Source organism: Podarcis erhardii (assembly GCF_964252035.2).
Source record: "Podarcis erhardii genome assembly, chromosome: 14".
NCBI classification, from domain to species: Eukaryota; Metazoa; Chordata; class Lepidosauria; order Squamata; family Lacertidae; genus Podarcis; species Podarcis erhardii.
The window spans coordinates 41,757,732-41,776,398 of record NC_138503.1 but is presented as its reverse complement, the minus strand read 5'-3'; the positions used below and the strand labels follow the sequence as shown (position 1 = coordinate 41,776,398).

General features: G+C 42.5%; 1 protein-coding gene across 7 annotated transcripts in view; it reads left to right on the top strand.

The window, feature by feature from the left end:
* The window catches only part of DNAH3 (dynein axonemal heavy chain 3), an 88,546-nt gene that overhangs the window by 2,027 nt on the left and 67,852 nt on the right, over positions 1-18,667 (top strand). For 3 of the 7 annotated variants that reach the window (XM_081839437.1, XM_081839436.1, XM_081839435.1), the window contains exons 2-9: positions 725-864; positions 6,358-6,459; positions 8,393-8,609; positions 10,891-10,963; positions 14,660-14,849; positions 15,590-15,779; positions 16,525-16,720; positions 17,546-17,671. In XM_081839437.1, coding sequence (XP_081695563.1) covers positions 832-864; positions 6,358-6,459; positions 8,393-8,609; positions 10,891-10,963; positions 14,660-14,849; positions 15,590-15,779; positions 16,525-16,720; positions 17,546-17,671 — 1,127 coding nt within the window. In that variant the 5' untranslated portion in view covers positions 725-831. The other 4 variants (XM_081839441.1, XM_081839440.1, XM_081839438.1 and 1 more) reach the window with 3 other exon arrangements.

The window sequence follows — 18,667 nt, the reverse complement described above, 5'->3', positions numbered from 1 at the left end:
GGTTCAAGCAGCCACCAGGCACAGAGGCAGGTAACTAGGGCAGCAACAGGTAGAAGTAGACCCACTCCCCATTCCCTAATCCCTTAATGTGCACTCAGTAAGGGTGTTGGGAATGGCAGAACAGGCCAGGGTTCATTTTGCTTTCTCATAAGCACTCTGGGATTGCATGAATGTCCAGCTCCCTTCCCTAAAAGTGTGTGAACTTGCCCTGTTTCCAACTATTCCACAAAAGGTGCCCGGGGGAGGGGGAGAGTTGGGATCAGATTTGATAGGAGAATTAAAACACTCAGCAGGAAGGAGAAGTGGCAAGAAGTTGGAAGAAGAAAAGGAGCTTGGAGAGAAAGCGAGCAAGTTTTTATTATTATTTTTAAAAATAACAAGCCAAGAGCAGAGATGGCAAAATGGCATAGAGTGAGAAGTACAGATCAGGTGGACATTCAGAGTTCTGGTGGTGTTAAAAGTGACAAGTGGTAAAAATTTTGAGCAGGGGAGGACTAAAGGACTCTCTGGAACTTCTGCCAAGAAAAATCAGCACCAGGATAAATCATTACTAGGATAGAAGGCATAGATTTGGCAAGCTTAGGTAGAACAAAGATGGAAGACTCTTTTATTTCCAGCTGGTGGCTTGAAAGGATGTTGGGAAAATATACTTAGAATAACAGCCCCATAGGTTTTTGAATTGAACATGAATCCTGAAACGATTCCCTAATCTCTGTGTTTCTAGGTGCTTAGAGAAAAGCGTTAGCTAATAATTTATTGTAGGAAAGATACACATCTCACAAGTACTTTTGAAGCAATCCAAAAGCAGCTGGAGCCAAATACACGTTCATAATGAATCCAGGAGAAGCTGCCAAGATTACAAGGGTAAGTGTATGTGATTTGACTGTGTTTGGACCTTGGGATGAAGACAGTAAGCTGAAAGAGATTTGAAAATCTTGTGTGAAGGCCCTCCTTTTCTTGTTAGGAGTACTTAATTATTCTTAATACTGAATTCGGAATTCAGATGCTTTGTGGGATTAAATATTGATGATCGTTCCCTCCTTTTGCGAAGTATGCTGCTGTCAGGTGTAATAAGCTGGAAAGTATTAGTTTAGGGAATAGGCTTAACCAGTGTACATGTCTGGAAGAAACAGCTTCAAAAGGATTAGTTTTTAGTAGCATCTGTCTCTGCATATTGATTAGCTCCTGCTTAAACACTTTGGCTTGTCTAGCTTTTAAATGAAAGCATGGGACTGAAGCAAGAGGAACTAAGAGTTGGGTACCAGAGGTTGGTAAAAGACCTTTCTCTTCCTGAGACCCTGGAATGCTGTTGGACCGATGGGAACTGTAGTATAATAATAATAATAATAATAATAATAATAATAATAATAATACTTTATTATTTATACCCCACCCATCTGGCTGGTTTCCCCAGCCACTCTGGGCAGCTTCCAACAAAACATTAAAATACAATATTAAGATATTAAAAGCTTCCCTAAACAGGGTTCCCTTCATATTGAACTTGTGGTGGTGACTTGGAAAATTTGATGAGCAGTAGAATCAACACAGGAAAGAAGAAAATACTTCTTCGCAGAGCACATAATTAATTTGTGGATAATTAACAGCCCCAGGATGTGTGGATGGCTGCTGATTAGATGGATTTAAAATGGGATTAGACAAGTTTATGGAGAACTGTCAGTGGCTGTAATAATTAAACGGAACCTCTGTATTCTAAGGAAGCTTCATCAGAGGCAGCGTATCTTGAAATGTCAGTTGCTACAGAAAAGCAGCTAAGGAAGGCAGCTGCATTCATGCCCAGCTTGAGAGCTTCCAGGAAGATGGGCCTTTGGTCTGATCCCTCAGGAGTCGTCCCCCGCTCCCATGCAAAGAGCTTCCTTTTTACAAATGTGTGAATAAACATTCAATCATAAGAGCCCACTTCTGCACTCCGAAGTGATAGAGTTGTTTATAACCTTGGTAAGAATTTTACCTGAGTATGTGTGAAGAAGAAGACAATCGTACACAGAGCTTTTTTAGAATACCAGTCAGTACTGTTCAAATTGAAAAATATGAGCACCACAAGCAGCTTGTCTTTTGTTTTGTTTCTTTAAATAATAATTTTTATTAAGTTTTCCATTTTAACAATCCCATCAAATCACAATAAATATTCCAAATTATACAAATACATATCATAAAGTCCAAATATTTTGCCAAATTATAATTTTTTGTTGGGGGTTCCCATGCTTCAAGTTCAGTGGGGTCCAATCATATCATATTTCTGCTGCTTTTAGTGTCCACTAGTCCCTTCTTTAAATCTTCTTGTTATTATCCTTCTTCTTTCATAGCCTCTGAGTTGTTTCCACAGGCGAGCTGAAATGAGCAATATTATGCTTCTGTGTGAACTTTGTATGACTTTCCTTCCGCCCCCCCCCCAAGCTGGTAAATCTTTTATTTGCAGTATATCCTCACAAGCTGGTATTTACGCCGAATCCATCCAAAAGTCCTTCTCGTCTCGGGTGGCAGACACCATCTTTTCTCAGTTCCGATGAAATAGAATCTAGGCGTTTGCTCATTAATTTTCTCACACAGGTTGCTCCAAACTCTAGTCTTTCCAGGGGAGGTTTGCCAAATTGAAATTGAGATACAGATATAATAACAAAGTAAGGGCTCGCCTCCCCCTATGACTATTAATCTCTGCAACACAGTCTGTTTCATAATGGCGGATCCCAAACTGTATGAATGTTAAGAAGGATGCTAGATTATAAATAACTTGGCACCATTAAGCTAGATGAAGTGAAATATGAAGATAAGTTAAATTTAAGAAAAGACAAATTTTGGATAAGTACTAGGCTAAATTTAAACTTTTAAGGTTTGAATAATTGATATCTAAAATTAGAGACACAATATTAGAAAAATAGATAACAAAAATGGAAATAAGGTGATAAATTGCTGGTTAGATATTTATAAATTAGGAACGCAGGAGCGGGAGATGTGAGGGAGTCCAAAGAAGTTAAGAAAATATGTTACGATATGTGTTACTTTGTTTCCTTATTTGTATGGTAATTATAAAAAAAACTTTCAATAAATATTTATATTAAAAAAAAAAACATAATGGCTGATCCCGATTAAATAGTGCCTCACAAGAGTGTCTTTTATCTTCTTCCAAATATTTCAAAAAACAAAAGCTTTAGTTAATATTATTATTTCCACACAGTTTATATTTCCTGATCTCACTTGCTATAAGTAGTATAGACGGATCGTCTGGGGGAGGGGTGGTTAGGTAGTATCGTAGTAGGAAAAGAAAAAGTTTTATCCCCGCCTCCTTTCCATTCCGTTTCAACATACCGGCTTAGATGTTTTTCTTTGATGTTATCTTTCTTCCAATCTGTCACTCTTGGCATCTCAGTGGCTGGCTTAATTAGCAGATAAAATACCCTTTCTTTGCTCGAAGCATGTCCATAAATCTTATATCCAATCTTTTATCTTAAGAAATGGAACTTGGAGTGCTCATAGAGACAGCGTCCAGGAGATCCGAGCTTGCTCGAGGGCTTTCCATCCAGTGCCCCCACCCCCTCCTTCTTTTTGAACTCGGGGGTGGTTTGTGGGCAGCCGCGGATGAGACTGCATCTTCCCTTCCACCGGGAAGAACCCTGGGAGGCTGATTACTCCCATCTCAGCCTCTTAATTACCTTGTGTGAGCTGGAGAGATGGTATTGTCGGGCATCTTCCATGGCGCCCCTAGCGGAGCCCCGCTTGTCTTTTGTGTTTAATTATGTCCACCATTCAATTATGATATATACATAATTCAGGATTTCACAGGTGTTTTGATACTGATGTGTCATGCACAACTCCTAGGCAGCAGTGCAAAAAAGGCTTATGCCTGCATCTGTACAGTGGAGACTGGTCCATTAGGGCAAATGGGGCATTGCCCTGCCAGCCTCCATTTGCCCTCAGCTAGCTTCCACCTGTCTGCCTTTTTTCTTAAAATCCCTCCAGAAGGTGGCTCTGACTGTCAGCCTCCTTGCCCTTAGTCTCAGTGTTGCTCTTGTAGAATTCAGAAGGGGGGAGAGTAGAGACAAAACCAGAATTAGTTGGCTCTATCTATCATTGGCTGTAGCTCAACCAGCCTCGTACATTTGACCTCTATGACTTCTGCTCTACCAACTTCAATGGCCACCAACCTCCACTTATTTCAGTCAAGGAAATTGCCGGCTAGCACAACTGCTATTTTCCTTCTCCACCCCATTCCATTTCCAAAAGAGGAGTCCTGACTGTTGGCTCCCCCCTCTTTAGTCTCAGCATTGCCCCCTGTAGAACTCGGGAAGGAGGAGGACAAATCTGTTGGCTCTGACATTGGGTCTTGCTGAGCCTATCATTATTTATTTTATTTTTTAAAATAATTTTTATTGGGTTTTTACATTTTATAACAACAGACACACACACAAAGACAAAAACACACAGATACAATTTCATACCCTAATTTTCTTTACCCACTTTCATTGACTTCCCCCCACCCCCTCCTCTTACATCCCAGTTCCAATAATTAATTCAGCAAGTTCTTACCTAACCTCTTAAACATATTCATATTGCTTTTAAAAATTTAATTCTTTTTGTTTATCTATATTCAACTTATCCAATTCTCTTATAATCATTAATTTCTTTTTTTTTAAGGTCGATCTAACTTCCCTTCCACAAATTTTTCCCTTTATTATATTAATTATAGGTCACATTGACCAAATAAACAAATCATAACATTTTATAGTTCTATTCTCTCTCCCCCCCCTGCCCCGGTTTCTGTCCCTTCCCAAACAAATGTCCAAAAAACAAACAAAAAATAGTTCTTAGCCCGGATTCCTCACGTCCGAGGCGTCTGATTCTCTGTCAGTCCCTCTCTGCCAACTATATTGGTAGTCCTCTTTGTTGGTCCTAAGACCCCGAAGGAGTTCAGTCAGAGTCACATCATATTTTCTTTCATCCAGAATGTTTAAAAGTGGTTGCTGCGAAGGATCATCTACTTTTCCATACTCAAGAGGAAAGTCCCAATCATGTTGCTTTATTCTTTTTAGTTTTAATAATCCAAGTACTCCAGGGACTTCCCTCTTCTTCTTTCTCATCTTTCGCAGGTTTGTAATCCAAAGGTCTTCTTGCTCGTACTCTAACAGTGTAGATTCCTGATTGATATTTTCCACTTGTAGTGTCTGCACTCCTTCTTTCCTCTCTATCAATTCCAAGAGCATCTCTTCCTGCTCAGCTGCAGAGTTTTTGTCATACGTCTCCTTTGTGCATTCAGCAGAGTTGTTTGTTTCAGAATTCAAGGTCATAAATACTTTGCTCAGAGCCATACTCTGCTCTTGCAGGATTCCCACGAGAAAGAACATTTTTTCTATCTCCGCCAGTAATTTTCCCTCTGCAGCCATTGTAATGTCACTAATTCCCCCTAGGGGGCTTTCAGTTATTTAGTAGTCCTTTTCCAATAATCTGTTACTTTGTTATTATCACTACTTTGTTTCCAATCACCTCAGCTCAAATGTATCACCTTTAATTCAGAGAGTTGTTAAATAACAAAATTCTTTACTTTGTCCGCCCGTTTGACAGCTCCTTTGACAGCTGTCAAACTCCTTTCACTTTTTCCTCCGGCACACAAACAGGACACTCCCGGGTTTTGGGGGGGATTACACACAAAGTTCCAAAGTTCCTCCCTTTCTCTCCAGCACGAAAACTTCTTCTATCAAATTTGTGAAAAACTTTTAAATCATCAAAACAATATTCATTCCGCCTTAATTCTCCGTTCCTTGCTTTAAATCGTCTATAAGTAGAGGGGGTGCGGACTTCCCTTTAACACATCCCCCGATCGTGCCGAATTCAAAAGGTAAAAATTTTTTAAAGTCCAAATTCCACTACTCACGGGTCCTTTGTTATCCAATCCGAATTTTGGGAAGAAAGTCAGCGCTCTCCGGCCATGGCTCGCGGCTTCACTCCACTGAAGTAGCGGTCTACTCTCAGCACCACGCCACTCTCCGTACCCTCTCCGTAGCCTTTAAAAAGGCTCTTCGTGGGTCGGGGAGGGCGCTTAAGGTGCCCACCGAGTCACCAAGTCCGCAGGCTTCCGCGCCTGCGGTTTCTGAGGGTCCCCGTGTCGCCGGCACGGCAAGACCCGTCTTCAGCGGAGCCGATTCCCTCCGGAGCTCGGAGGGAATCCGCCATTAGCCGTTCGCGCTAACCCGGAAGTCCTTGCTGAGCCTATCATTAGCCCTGGTTTCACCTACTTACTGTTGGCTTCCCTGCCTTCTGCTTATCAATCCCAATGGTCCCCATCCACCACTGCATCTAGATGGGCTTTCTTAACACATTACTTTTTTCCTTTTTAATGATTCCTAGGAACAGAATGATTCCATCTATAATATGAGCCATGCCAAACAAATACCAGAGTTGCCACCTTTGCCAGGTTTGGCTGCAGAAGACCCCTCTGAACTGTATCAGGTATGTATACTTCTTATACTGCCCACTGGGTTACATCTATTAAGGCGCCATCAGGCACTGCTTATGGGAGATGAGTGGTACTCTGGGAAGGCAGGTTCTTTGTGTTGCAAGTCAGGGTTCCAGGTCCTACAGAAGAAATATTCTTAATAAAGCATGGTTTCATTGTTCTTCATAAAGCACGGCTACAAGTGATTGGTTCCAAATGAAATGTGCTTTATGAGGATGTGCATCAAACAGTTACATTTCACAAGAAACAACAGAATAGTTATGCATTGTGAATAACGTTGTATGTACATGGATTCAAACAGTTGTGGTGGGAATACACTGGAGCCAGAGTAACATCAATCCAGATAGCAGATGAACTACTGGGACTAGGAATGCTTCTTCTAATAAGCATGGCTGAGTCATAGTAAAAAGAGGAAGGGAAGAAGTTTCTCTTGGATGCCTCTTTGCAATGGTTTTGTGTGTGCCTGCCTGACTTGTGGGCTAAAGTCTGGGCAAGCATAGACAAGCCATTCCACAGTGGGGCATTGTGATTTTGCTGGCTGCCCTCTGACCTGTCTTACAAACTTTGGCCATAGTATATAATAACTGATGTGTATCTGTAGAATCCACTGGCCTAATAATGTGTGAACTGTACCCAATCAGTCTGTTAGCAGGCTGTGCATTGGGTTTGTTACATTCAGTATTGGGTGCAGAGAAGCTTGGGCAAAATACATACAGTGGGCCCACTCCTTCCAACTCTCAACATTGCCCTTCCATTGGTCTGTGATACAGGAAGTGTCCAATGGAAGCTAGTCCTGTAGGGCAGATGAGGCACTGCCCCACCAAGCTCAATAAGGCGGCACAGGCGGTTCTCTCCACAGGGTGCTGAACCAAGGGGGCGCAAAATAACAAAAACAATAATAAACTTATATTTATATGGTTACGTACTGTGAAGATCAGAAAAGGAATTGTACCAAAAGGAATTATTGTGAAAATAAGAAATATTTAGGGGGTGTTAAGTATAATTGTTTAACTGTACATTGAAATGGAAAATAACTCTGTATATGTCTGCATGTGTACTGCTAAAAACAGCATGGTTTGGAAAGTTCCATTGAGCTAAAACAAAAGCTCTCAGAGAGCTTGGCAGGTGCTGATGAACTGAGAATGTATCTTTGCTAGCTCCCACAAGATGTTTAAGTTGGATCACATGAGATATTCATGTGTCCATTTTGGGGGTGTGACTTAGGTGTTCGTTCTGAGGCACTAGAGAAGAAAGGATGTGCAAATGGTTCTCTCTAGGAACACAGCCTCAAGTTAATGGAGACTGTGTTGGAGAGACAGAGCTTTGATTTCAGCTCTGAATGAAGTTATTTCATATTTCTAAGATGTTCTACCTGTGCAGGGATCAGCACATGACATTATGTGATTATCTGGATGTAACATTATTTGTTTCATGTTTGTTTTAAAGCAATTTCTGTTAGTACAGCTTTTGAACCATATTTTTGGACTGGACAAATTTTATTTCAGTTTTTATTCATTCTATTGCTTCTGAATGTGCAATATTAATAACCACAATAGGGGGCACCAAATTTTGTCCTCTCTCAGGTTGCCATATTACCTAAGTCTGTCCCTGCACCTGCCTACCTTTTTATTTACAACTAGTAGCACTGATTGTCAGTCTCATTGTCTCAGTGGTGCTATTGTATAATTCAGCAGGGAAGATAATAGGGGCAAAACCAGAAATAGTTGGCTTCATCTACCGTTGACTCTAGCTCAAGCAGCCATTTGATATGGCGCCCCCTACTGTTGGCCTTCCCGACTTCTGCCCTACCCAGTCCCAGTGGGCACCAGCCTCCACTGTCATTACCTTATATCAGTTAAAGAAATTGCCAGCTAGCACAACAGAATATAAACTGTTCTTTTTCCTCCCCATCCCACTCCATTTCAGATGATCCAAAATAGCAGCTTTTACCCTTCTCTGATGCAAAGAGCATCCTGGACTTTGGCAGCTCCCTTTAAAGAGCAGCGTCATTTCCGGAGCCCCAGCAACTCCATTGCCAATAATTACACCCTCACTGCACAGAACTTGAAGATGAAAGATCTGCGTAAGATAGTTTCACCTTTAAAGGCAAGAAAGCCAGCTGGGACCACAAGACATTCTTCACGTATCCTATGTGTTTGTGTCTCTTGTCCTTGTGTTTCTTGTCAAATGCTTGTTTATCTTCCTGTCTTTTTGTCTGGCAAGGCTGCTCTGTATGTGTTGGCCCAGCCTTTGTTCTCCCCTCAAGCTAACAATTATTATTATTATTAATTAAATTTTTATATCACCCTTCATTTGAAGATCCCAGGGCGGTTCACAACAGAAAAATATAAAATGAAAATCCAAAATACATACAAAAACTGATAACCTGCCTACCACAAACACATTTAAAAAGCCATAGAATGTTAATCAGCTGAACACCTGGTTGAAGAGAAACATTTTTGCCTGGTGCCTAATGATATGTAATGAGGGCGCCAGGCAAGCTTCTCTGTGAAGAGCATTCCACAAACACTGCCAAAGGCTGCCTATGCACCATATACTGTATTTAAACCATATCCCCTCCTCAAAGAATTCTGGGAACTGTAGTTTACCCCTCACAGAGCTACAGTTCCCAGCACTCTTAAGCTACTGTTCCCAGGATGATTTGGGGTGGAGAATGTGCTTTAAATACACTTTAAATGTATGGTGTGTATGCAGCAAAACTCTACCGCAGTAGATGACACCACCACTTCTGCTTTGAAAAAAAGTATGGCCGCAGGGCACTGCACTCTGCTGTGTTGCTATTCCACTACAGCACTGGTGCTAGCAGTGCTTTGCACACCCAGCTATTGGTGGTGTCATCAGGGAGAAGTCTATGCCTAAGCATTCCCTTAGCAAAGTGCTCCAATGTGTTTGGGGAACACTGGTGCACTCAGATCCTTCTTACAAGCTTCCCATAAGCATCTGGTTGGCCACTATGAGAACAAGATGCTTGACTTGATGGGCCATTGGCCTGATCCAGTGCGGCTCTTCTTATGTTTTCCATGCCCTTTCCCACCTTGCTGAGCCTTCGGCGGTGCGGTTTTCTTGGCTTCAGTAGCCAAGCACCTATGAGTAAGCAATCTAAGTTTCCCAAAGTGTCCCAATCATTCTGGGAAATTTAAAACTGCAGCTCAGACTTTTGAGTCAGGGAGCCCAGGCTGGTTTATGCCCTATTACCATCCAGGCAGGTGTCCAAGGGTGCTGGGTACTGATGGGCCTGGGTGGTGTGGTGGCTAACAGAAATAAAAGGGACATCTTCCTTCTCTTACCAATGACTGCTGATGTTCTGTGACTCTCTTCTAGCAATTGCAAGGTCTGTAAACATTCTTTGACATGAAAGCAATTTGGAGATTGCTGTCAGCCAAACAGCTTGTTATGCTGGGAGTCTCATGCTTATTTCCCCCATTATTTTAAAAATAAAAACACTAAATGCATCTGCGCTATCTGTCCAGTGAGGGGGAAAAGTGAATGACAGTGAGGGCTACTTGCATTTGATCTGGAAAGTTCCAGTGATTGAGGCTTTTTACCCCTTTCCTCTATGCCATTTTCTTCACCTAAATTGCGCCACCCCCAGCTGCTGTTTCCTAGTGGTGTGGGGAATTGCAGGTATAATAGAAGCTCCTGCATTTCCCTGCTGAGCAAGTAGTACCTTTCTGTGTGCCGTGAAACCTTCTGAGCATCTTTAGCTGCTTTTAGCACACAAACACCTGTCTCATTTTAGGGGATGCTTGTCCATTAGGGTGAATGGGGCACTTCTCCACCAGCCTCAGTCTACTCTCAGCCTCCCCCCCCCACCTGCCTGCCTTGTTACTTAAAACTGGTCTAGGGAATGGCTCTTCCTGATATCAGCTCTGGCACCACCTACTGGTGGCCCCCTTGCCTTCCACCCTACCAATCCCAAGGGGTACCAGCCACTACTGGGCTGGTATCAGAACAAGGTTAGGAAGGGAAGCATATGAGCTTGCTTCACTCCCCTGTGTGCCTCTTTTGTTATAAAAAACAGACTCACCAGCCTGCTTTATAAGGAAATGGATAGTCCTGTGTTTAATAAACAGACACATGCATATTTTGGCTCTATTTGTATATTTCCAGTTTGGTTCCCTTTTCCTTATGTACATATGTCTGTTCTGTTCCCCACTAAGCAATTTTTAAAAAGCCACATTAAAATTAGCAGATTAAAATTTTATGTATTTTGAACTGTTCTAGCATTTGCTGCAATGTAAGTACAAAAGGAAGTACAAAAGCTGGTAACTTCAATTCAAATCAGCACATAAGTTTGGGAGGTGCCGATCAGGTAGAATTTGCAAAGCTCAAGAGTCCCCAAATCTGGACCAGTCTTTTCCTTTTTTGACTAATGTTTTTTTTCCCTTGACCAAGTCATATAGCTCCAAAAGAATTTGCTCCCTCTGAGAAGAAGAAGAAACTTTCATCAGGAAATGTTGCTGATGACTATGACAGGTATTGTATAGTTTATAAGCTGTGCATTTATCTGACTGATACTTAGGGACTTGGGTGACAGTTGTTGTTCCATAAGCTTTCAAGCGACTCCTTGCCTTAAGCTGCCCTGATGCTCCCCAGGTACAGGGGAAGAGATGATCTTATCACTAGTATTGAATAAAGATTCAGCTGCCAGTGAGCATAGCTGTCAACCTTCCCTTTTTTTGCGGGAAATTCCCTTATTCCAGCACCATTTCCCACTGCTTCCCGCTGCTATCCTGGATTGTTAGATATCCTGTAGACTCTCCCCGGGACAGGTGAGGCTGCTGATCCCTTATTTTCGACGCTGCTGATCCTTATTTTCAAATCTGAAAGTTGACAGCTATGCCAGTGAGGGAGGAGAGGCGGATTTAGGGGAGCACAACCGGTTTGGTTGCACTGGGTGCAGAGCCTCAGAGGCACCACAACTATGATGTAGAATGGAAGGTGAAAAACGGGGGACGGAGGCACGTGCCAAACTTTAGCACTGCACAGAGCACTGTTGGAATTTGAGACCCCAAAGTCCACCACTGAGGGGAGGCTGGGGGAGGATCCTCTTTGTTTGGCAGAAAAATGACTTCCTGGATTGTTTTTGCCATTGACACTGAGGAAGAGGATCATCAGAACAACTGAGCAGTATGTGTGCATGGTGCTTGCTCCCAGTATACCATAATAAGCCAGAAAACTTGGTGCTCTCATGATGGGTTAACTTGGCTCATGTGTGATGTTCACATATTTCTTCCAGTTCCTTCTCTCACCCAGGTAACACATACCAGAAAGTGGCTCTTTATCTCAGGCAGCTAAGAGCACACAGCAATGAAAAACTGAGGAGCAAGGGACAAAAATCATTTCTGGCTGCATAGACGCTGCAACTTTCAAAGCACATTCTTTCCCTCAAAGACTTCTGGGCACTCCAGTTTATCCCTCGGGGCAACAATTTCCAGCAACCTTTAACCAACTACAGTGCCCCGAATTCTTTGACATCAATAATGTGCTTCAAATGTGCTTTAAAGATATAATGGTTCCTCCTAAAGTGCTCAGATCTTGACCAGCCTGCTGGCCGGTCTAGCATCTCAGAACAAATCTAACAAATGGGGAGCAAAGGGCTATCCACAGGACAGAATATTTCCAGAACGGAGCTAAATGTAGAGTAGAGATTGTGATAGAGGCCTCCCACACAGCAAAAGATCTGGATTTGTAGGTTGCACAGGGTGGTATTCAACTAAGTTTTCTCAGAGTGGGCTCATTAAAATTAATGGACCAAATGTAGCCATGTTCATTAATTTCAGTGGGTCTGCTCTGAGAAAAATGTAGTTAAATATTACCCATAGACCTTACACAGGGTTGGTTCAGGCCCCATAAGACTATATTTGAAAACAGGGGAAATCCTTCTCCCCTCTCTTGTTCCTTATGGGTTCTTTTGTTTGCTAGCTTTTAAATTATTTTTAAGCACACAGATTTATGCACAAAGGCAGGAGCAGACAGCTGCACACACGCATGTTTGGGCACTTGCTTACAATATTATCATTCAGTCTATCAAAGTGTTCACTTCTGAGATACATCAAAGGCTGTCATTAAGACTTGCAAGTTCCAAACAGTAATTATGTCTTCATTACTTGCTGGTTGGTTGTTGCATAGGCCTAATTTCATTTGGGGAAAGTGGCTCACATCGCGCATATAGCGGCAAGATAATGTTTTATATTTGAGCTGTTTGGGGCCATTTTCCAACTGCTGTCATACGAGACTCTAATGTTGGCTTCTCCATGCTTTTCACAGCCACACAGCAATTCAGTGTTTCCGTCTTATGTGCTGCAGTGTCCTTCCACTGCCTTTTAATCCAACACCTTTATGATAGGGATAGGGAGCCTCAGGCTTGGGAGCCTTCCTGGACTCTATGGCCCTTGGGACTCCCTCCAGGTCATACCTCCGCCAAGCCACACCCTTTATTCCCAGGCCATACCCCCTCACTAGCTCTGCTTTGCGTGAGTGTTATTTGCCTTCCTGAAATGCATCCTTGAGCTCAATGTCTCTTTCTGGATGGAGGATAGAGAGGGGTGCATGAGTCTGTAAGGATACTTGCCAACTTATATTTCTTGTTCCATCCACTTTTGCCTCTAGTCTCACCCACCACTGGCATGTGGCCCCCAGAAGGTTGCACAGAAGGGAATGTGGCCCTTGTGCTGTGAAATTCTCCCTGCCCATGATTATGGCTGATTAATATTCTTCAGTATTTTAAATGTGTTTGTAGAAGGGGAGGAAGTTATTATTTTGTTGTTTTTGTTTTAACTATTTATATGTGTTTTTTGATCTTTTGATGAAGGGCAGTTTATTACTATTATTATTATTAGTAGTAGTAGTAGTAGTAGTAGTAATAGTAGTAGTAATACTGGCTGTCCAGAATTTCAAACAGAATTTTCTCCCAGCCATGCAGTTAACCTGATATCCTTTGTGCATAGGTGGAAGACATAACTCATTATCTCTTAAACTGTTCCTTGGATAGAGATGCAAGAGGTCACTTTCTGAAACCTTTGTTCACGCAAGCAAATAGGCACACCCCAGCAGAAATGGTTCGGTTTCTTTTGAGTGACAATAATAGCTTCGTAACACACAAAGTGGCCATCTATACGCTGACTGCAATAAAAATAAGGAAAATGAGTTGGATAAAATTGCTATACATTGTTGTTGTGATTTGGTGGTTTAATCTGAAATCAAGCTGGATTTGAGTTTGTTGGTGTCTCTGGTAACTTCTCTCTCCTACATTATCCAATTAAAAATTGGATTTTTAAAAGAAAAAAAATACTAGAATTGGAGCTGTCAGAGGTGCACAATGGAAATGGTGTTTTAATGCTCAGGAACTTGGCAAAGCCTTTTTTAATTTTATGGATGTTTGTTCTGTATTATATTATTCATACTATTGTCTAAAGTAAGTTTGTCACTGCCTTTGGCTAGAACAATAAACTTATAAACTTGAGAACAATGGTATCCTTTGCATGCAGAACATGTACTCTGTCACTATTCTATGACTTTGGATATCCAAATCCCAAACCCACTTAATCCTTTAACCATTTAATATTTTATTTTGCCTGGTTGTAAATCTTAATTTCAGTTTTTATAGGAGTTCCTTTTTCCATTAAATAAAATAATGTGAGCAGAAAGGAAAGCTTAAATACATCTCCCCACCCCTCTCATTTTCCTGATGTATTATGTTACTTTTTTATTGCATTTTGCACAAAAGTTGTGCAACATGAGAGTTTCTGTTGAGTTAATTTTGCTGATAGAGTATATGTAGAAAAGCTCTGTATATGCCAATTTGAGATTAAATAAATAAATAAATAACATACAAGTATTTCTATCTATTTAGAATTTGTTCTAGCTGAATTTGTTTCCCTAACAATATGCTTTTGGTCATCAGCCTCTGGTGTCCTCCAGATGTTTTGGACTACAACTTCTATCATCCCTGAGTATTGGCCAAGCTAGCTGGGGCTGATGAGAGTAGTAGTTCAAAGCAACTGGAGGGCACCAGGCTGGGTGAGGCCAGGCTAAGGGGACTATAAGAAAGCTTGAACATTTGAACATTTGGGAACATTTGGGAATGCTAAATGTATAGTAGGGTTTGGGGTTGTCCAAAATGTCATTTTTGGTTACTTAGCCAACTCAGCTGGCGGCTTTTAATTCCAGGGTGATGACAATAGAGGAAGCACACAGTTTTGATTTGCTACTGACACCGGATAGGCAGAAATCTGAAACAGGAGTTATCTGTTATTCTGACAACCAGCCTCTAACTCCAGAAGAGCAGCTTGTTGTGATGCTCAGGCATGAGGAGGAAATAAGTAAAGGAAAAACTCTACCCACAGAGAGTGATCTGCAGGTAAGTGAGCTGTTTCCTGAAACACAGGGAAACACAGGTCCCCTCCAGATGACTAGTTTATCCAGAATTCATACTGCTTTTATCCATAGCTTTTTATTTACAGTGGTACCTTGGGTTACATACGCTTCAGGTTACAGACTCCACTAACCCAGAAATAGTACCTCGGGTTAAGAACTTTGCTTCAGGATAAGAACAGAAATCGTGCTCCGGCGGTGCGGCAGCAGCGGGGGGCCACATTAGCTAAAGTGGTGCTTCAGGTTAAGAACAGTTTCAGGTTAAGAACGGACCTCCGGAACGAATTAAGTACTTAACCCGAGGTACCACTGTACTTCCTTCTTTGAAGCAAAATGAACCAATGTGAACCTGAACAGGAACTAAACCTGAATTAAAACTCTGCAGGTTTCCGGTTATAACAGAAAATTGGGGGCAATATGGTAAGCAAACAGTAGGCAGGAGATACTCAGGGCTGAGATGTTGGGCAGTCATCAGATTGGGACAGAAGCCAAGCCAGGAGTTAGAGTGAAGCAGAAGAAAGACACCAGGAATATCTACCGTTGCCCAGGGAAAGTTTCATGCCAAACAAGAAGCCTTTTCAGCCTCTCTGGTCAGAGAGAGCCAGAAGCCAGCCTAAGTGGTGTGCAGGTGTGCAGAACCTTTGGCCCTCCAGATGTTGCTGATCCTATTTTCCCTGTTATACTCAGTGCAATAAATCTGTACATATATATGTATTTACTTTCTAGCGATACTGTTACTACATCCATAAAGGCATCCGGAAAGATATGCTGGCACCGCAGAACAAAGAAGTGATGGATAGCATTTTAAAGCATATCCCAAGTCATTTTCTCGCCAACCCAATGCTGGAGACGTTACTGAAAGAATTAACCGAAGAGATTCAGAATGATTATCATATTTGGCTCATGAAAGACATTGGTAAGAGAAAAGTGTGGTTTGGCAAGGGCAGTGATTGTTGAATTTTTATTGTCACAAGGTCTGCAAGCTGAACACCGGAATTCTGCAACCTGGTTTCTAGGACTGGTCCTGTCTTTAGGTAGATTGTGGAAGCTGCCTTGGTGGCACTTTTTGGGAGTGAGTATAAAATAATAAGGGACACGGGTGGCACTGTGGGTTAAAGCACAGAGCCTAGGACTTGCCGATCAGAAGGTCTGCAGTTCAAATCCCCGCGACGGGGTGAGCTCCCGTCGCTCAGTCCCTGCTCCTGCCAACCTAGCAGTTCGAAAGCATGTCAGAGTGCAAGTAGATAAATAGGTACCGCTCCGGTGGGAAGGTAAACGGTGTTTCTGTGCGCTGCTCTGGTTCGCCAGAAGCGGCTTAGTCATGCTGGCCACATGACCTGGAAGCTGTACGCCGACTCCCTCGGCCAATAAAGCGAGATGAGCACCGCAACCCCAGAGTCGGCCACGACTGGACCTAATGGTCAGGGGTCCCCTTTACCTATAAAATAACAAACTGTAATCACATTTGATTTATTAGACGCAAAGTCTCTAGCATAATCAGAACTACAACTCTCAGCACCTTTAAAAACTACAGTTCCTAGGATTCTTTGTATGACCTAGTGTGCCTTCTGCACGTGCTGCATACACTTAACCATTGCTTCCAAACTGCATCCAGACGGAGTTTCCTTCTTCTTCCCATGCTTTGTGTGGTTTTACCCTAGTTGATTACATCTTGATGGATCCAGAGGAGAGGAAAAGACTCTTTATATACAACATTCCATTGCCTTTTCCTCGAAGAGTGATTCGTGCACCAGTTCCATGGCACACAATCTACCAAGAAGTGAGAAGCTGGAATGAAGGTCACCTCTTCACAGTGAATCCTATGATGCTGACTTTGCAACGCCTCTGGTTCTCAGAGTAAGTCGCCTGGCTTATAAATATCCCCTAACTTCTTTTTAAGTAATAAGTTTCTATTTGCTTTCTATGCAAACTCTTAGCTGGGCATAGATTGATGAGATTGTGTGGAGTACAGTATCTTCTTGCTCACAGCCACCTTATATTACTGAACAATATTGGCTACGGAGCCAACTACCCTTCTGAAATATACTCAGTCGAGGCCAATCAGGTCACTGGTTCACTTCACCTGGAGCTCAATTGGGTGGGTCCTGCAGACCAATCAGACTGCTGCATTCTGGATCCTATTGTTCTAGGATTCAGCTCAGTACAAAACACCTTCCCTCAGCTCTGAGTATAGATCAGTCCAGAAAGATTTCTGGTGGCTTACAGGAGCAATCCCAGAGGACCCCTTGTGCTGTATACAGTAGGAAATTGCATCTGTTTTGCATGAAGTAGGTATCCCAGGTTCAATTCCAACATCTCCAGGTATGGCTGAGAGACAAACCTGCCTGAAACCCTGGAGAGCTACTTGCAGCCATAGTAGATAATAGTGATCTTGATGGACCAGTGGTCTGAGTTAGCATCAGGTAGCTTTCAGTGTCCCTAAAGGAGGGACTGTAGCTCATTTGCAGAGCAACTGGCTTGCTTGGAGAAGGTCCCAGGTAGGGCTGGAGAGCTGCTCCCAGTCAATGTAGACAGTACTGAGCTAAACAGACCAGTGAACTAACTTGGTATAAGGTGTGTCCTATGTTCCTTAGACCGGGCAGGCACTGGTATGATTGCATTTAATCCTTATTCTACATCATTATGTCAAGTTCATAACAGCCATGCATTTTTTTCCCGTAGGTTTTGTAACCTGAGGTTTGTTCGTACCCAGGAAATCCTCGAGGGTGATTTGCCACTACTGCCCAGCGAGTTTGAAGACTTGGTCCGGAAACATTGTCAAGAAGCTCATGATATTCTTGAGAACAGGTCAGAGTGCTTATGGAAAACCTATGACTTTCTAGCTGGTGTTGCACTACAGCTCCCAAAATCCCTGATTGTTGACCATGCTGGCTAGGGGCTGATAGGAGTTGGAGTCCAGCAACAGCTGGAGAGCCAGAAGCTTCCCACTTCTGCTTTATGTGAATGATGATTATGACATTGCTTTATTTGTAGCAATGACCCAAAGCAACCTGCTGTTAAAAATATAAGAGTAACTTCTGTTGTTCCGCCCACTTTTTCTTAAGTTCACAGAGATGTGTGTGAACAGAATAACTGTGTGATGTTCTAAAAACTCGCTTTTAAAGCCAATCATTTCTGTCTTTGGTCATAGTAAATCCTGCAGGAGTCCACCTCATCTCAGAGACTTTAGAGAAAATGCCCTGAGCAGCATGAATTAATGCTACTGGCAATCAAGCAAGGGTGGGGAACTTTTTTTGGCTAGACCGACCCAATCGTTCTTCCCACCCCACACAGTGTTTGCAAAGCGCATCATGCATTACTTCTCAAGTGCCCAACAACCAGCTGCTCATTGGGCACTTGGCCAGTGCTCTGCAAGGGGATTTTCCAAGCCCCTTTGGGCCAAGCTCTGTCTTTACCTGACCATCTGACATCAGGGTTAGGGCTGTTAGTTTCTGTTCTTATCACTGAGCAGATGCTGGGAGTCACAGGACTCTGTTTACATTCCAGAGACCTTCAAGTCTCACGGGAAAGGAGACGGGATGTGACGTTAGTGGTTTCCTGTTTCCTTTGTTCCTTTGTTCAGTTGCTCTCTGCTCTCACAGGAAGAGGATGTACCATATTTTTTGCTCTATAAGACTCACTTTTTCCCTCCTAAAAAGTAAGGGGAAATGTGTGTGCGTCTTATGGAGCGAATGCAGGCTGCGCAGCTATCCCAGAAGCCAGAACAGCAAGAGGGATTGCTGCTTTCGCTGCACAGTGATCCCTCTTGCTGTTCTGGCTTCTGGGATTCAGAATATTTTTTTC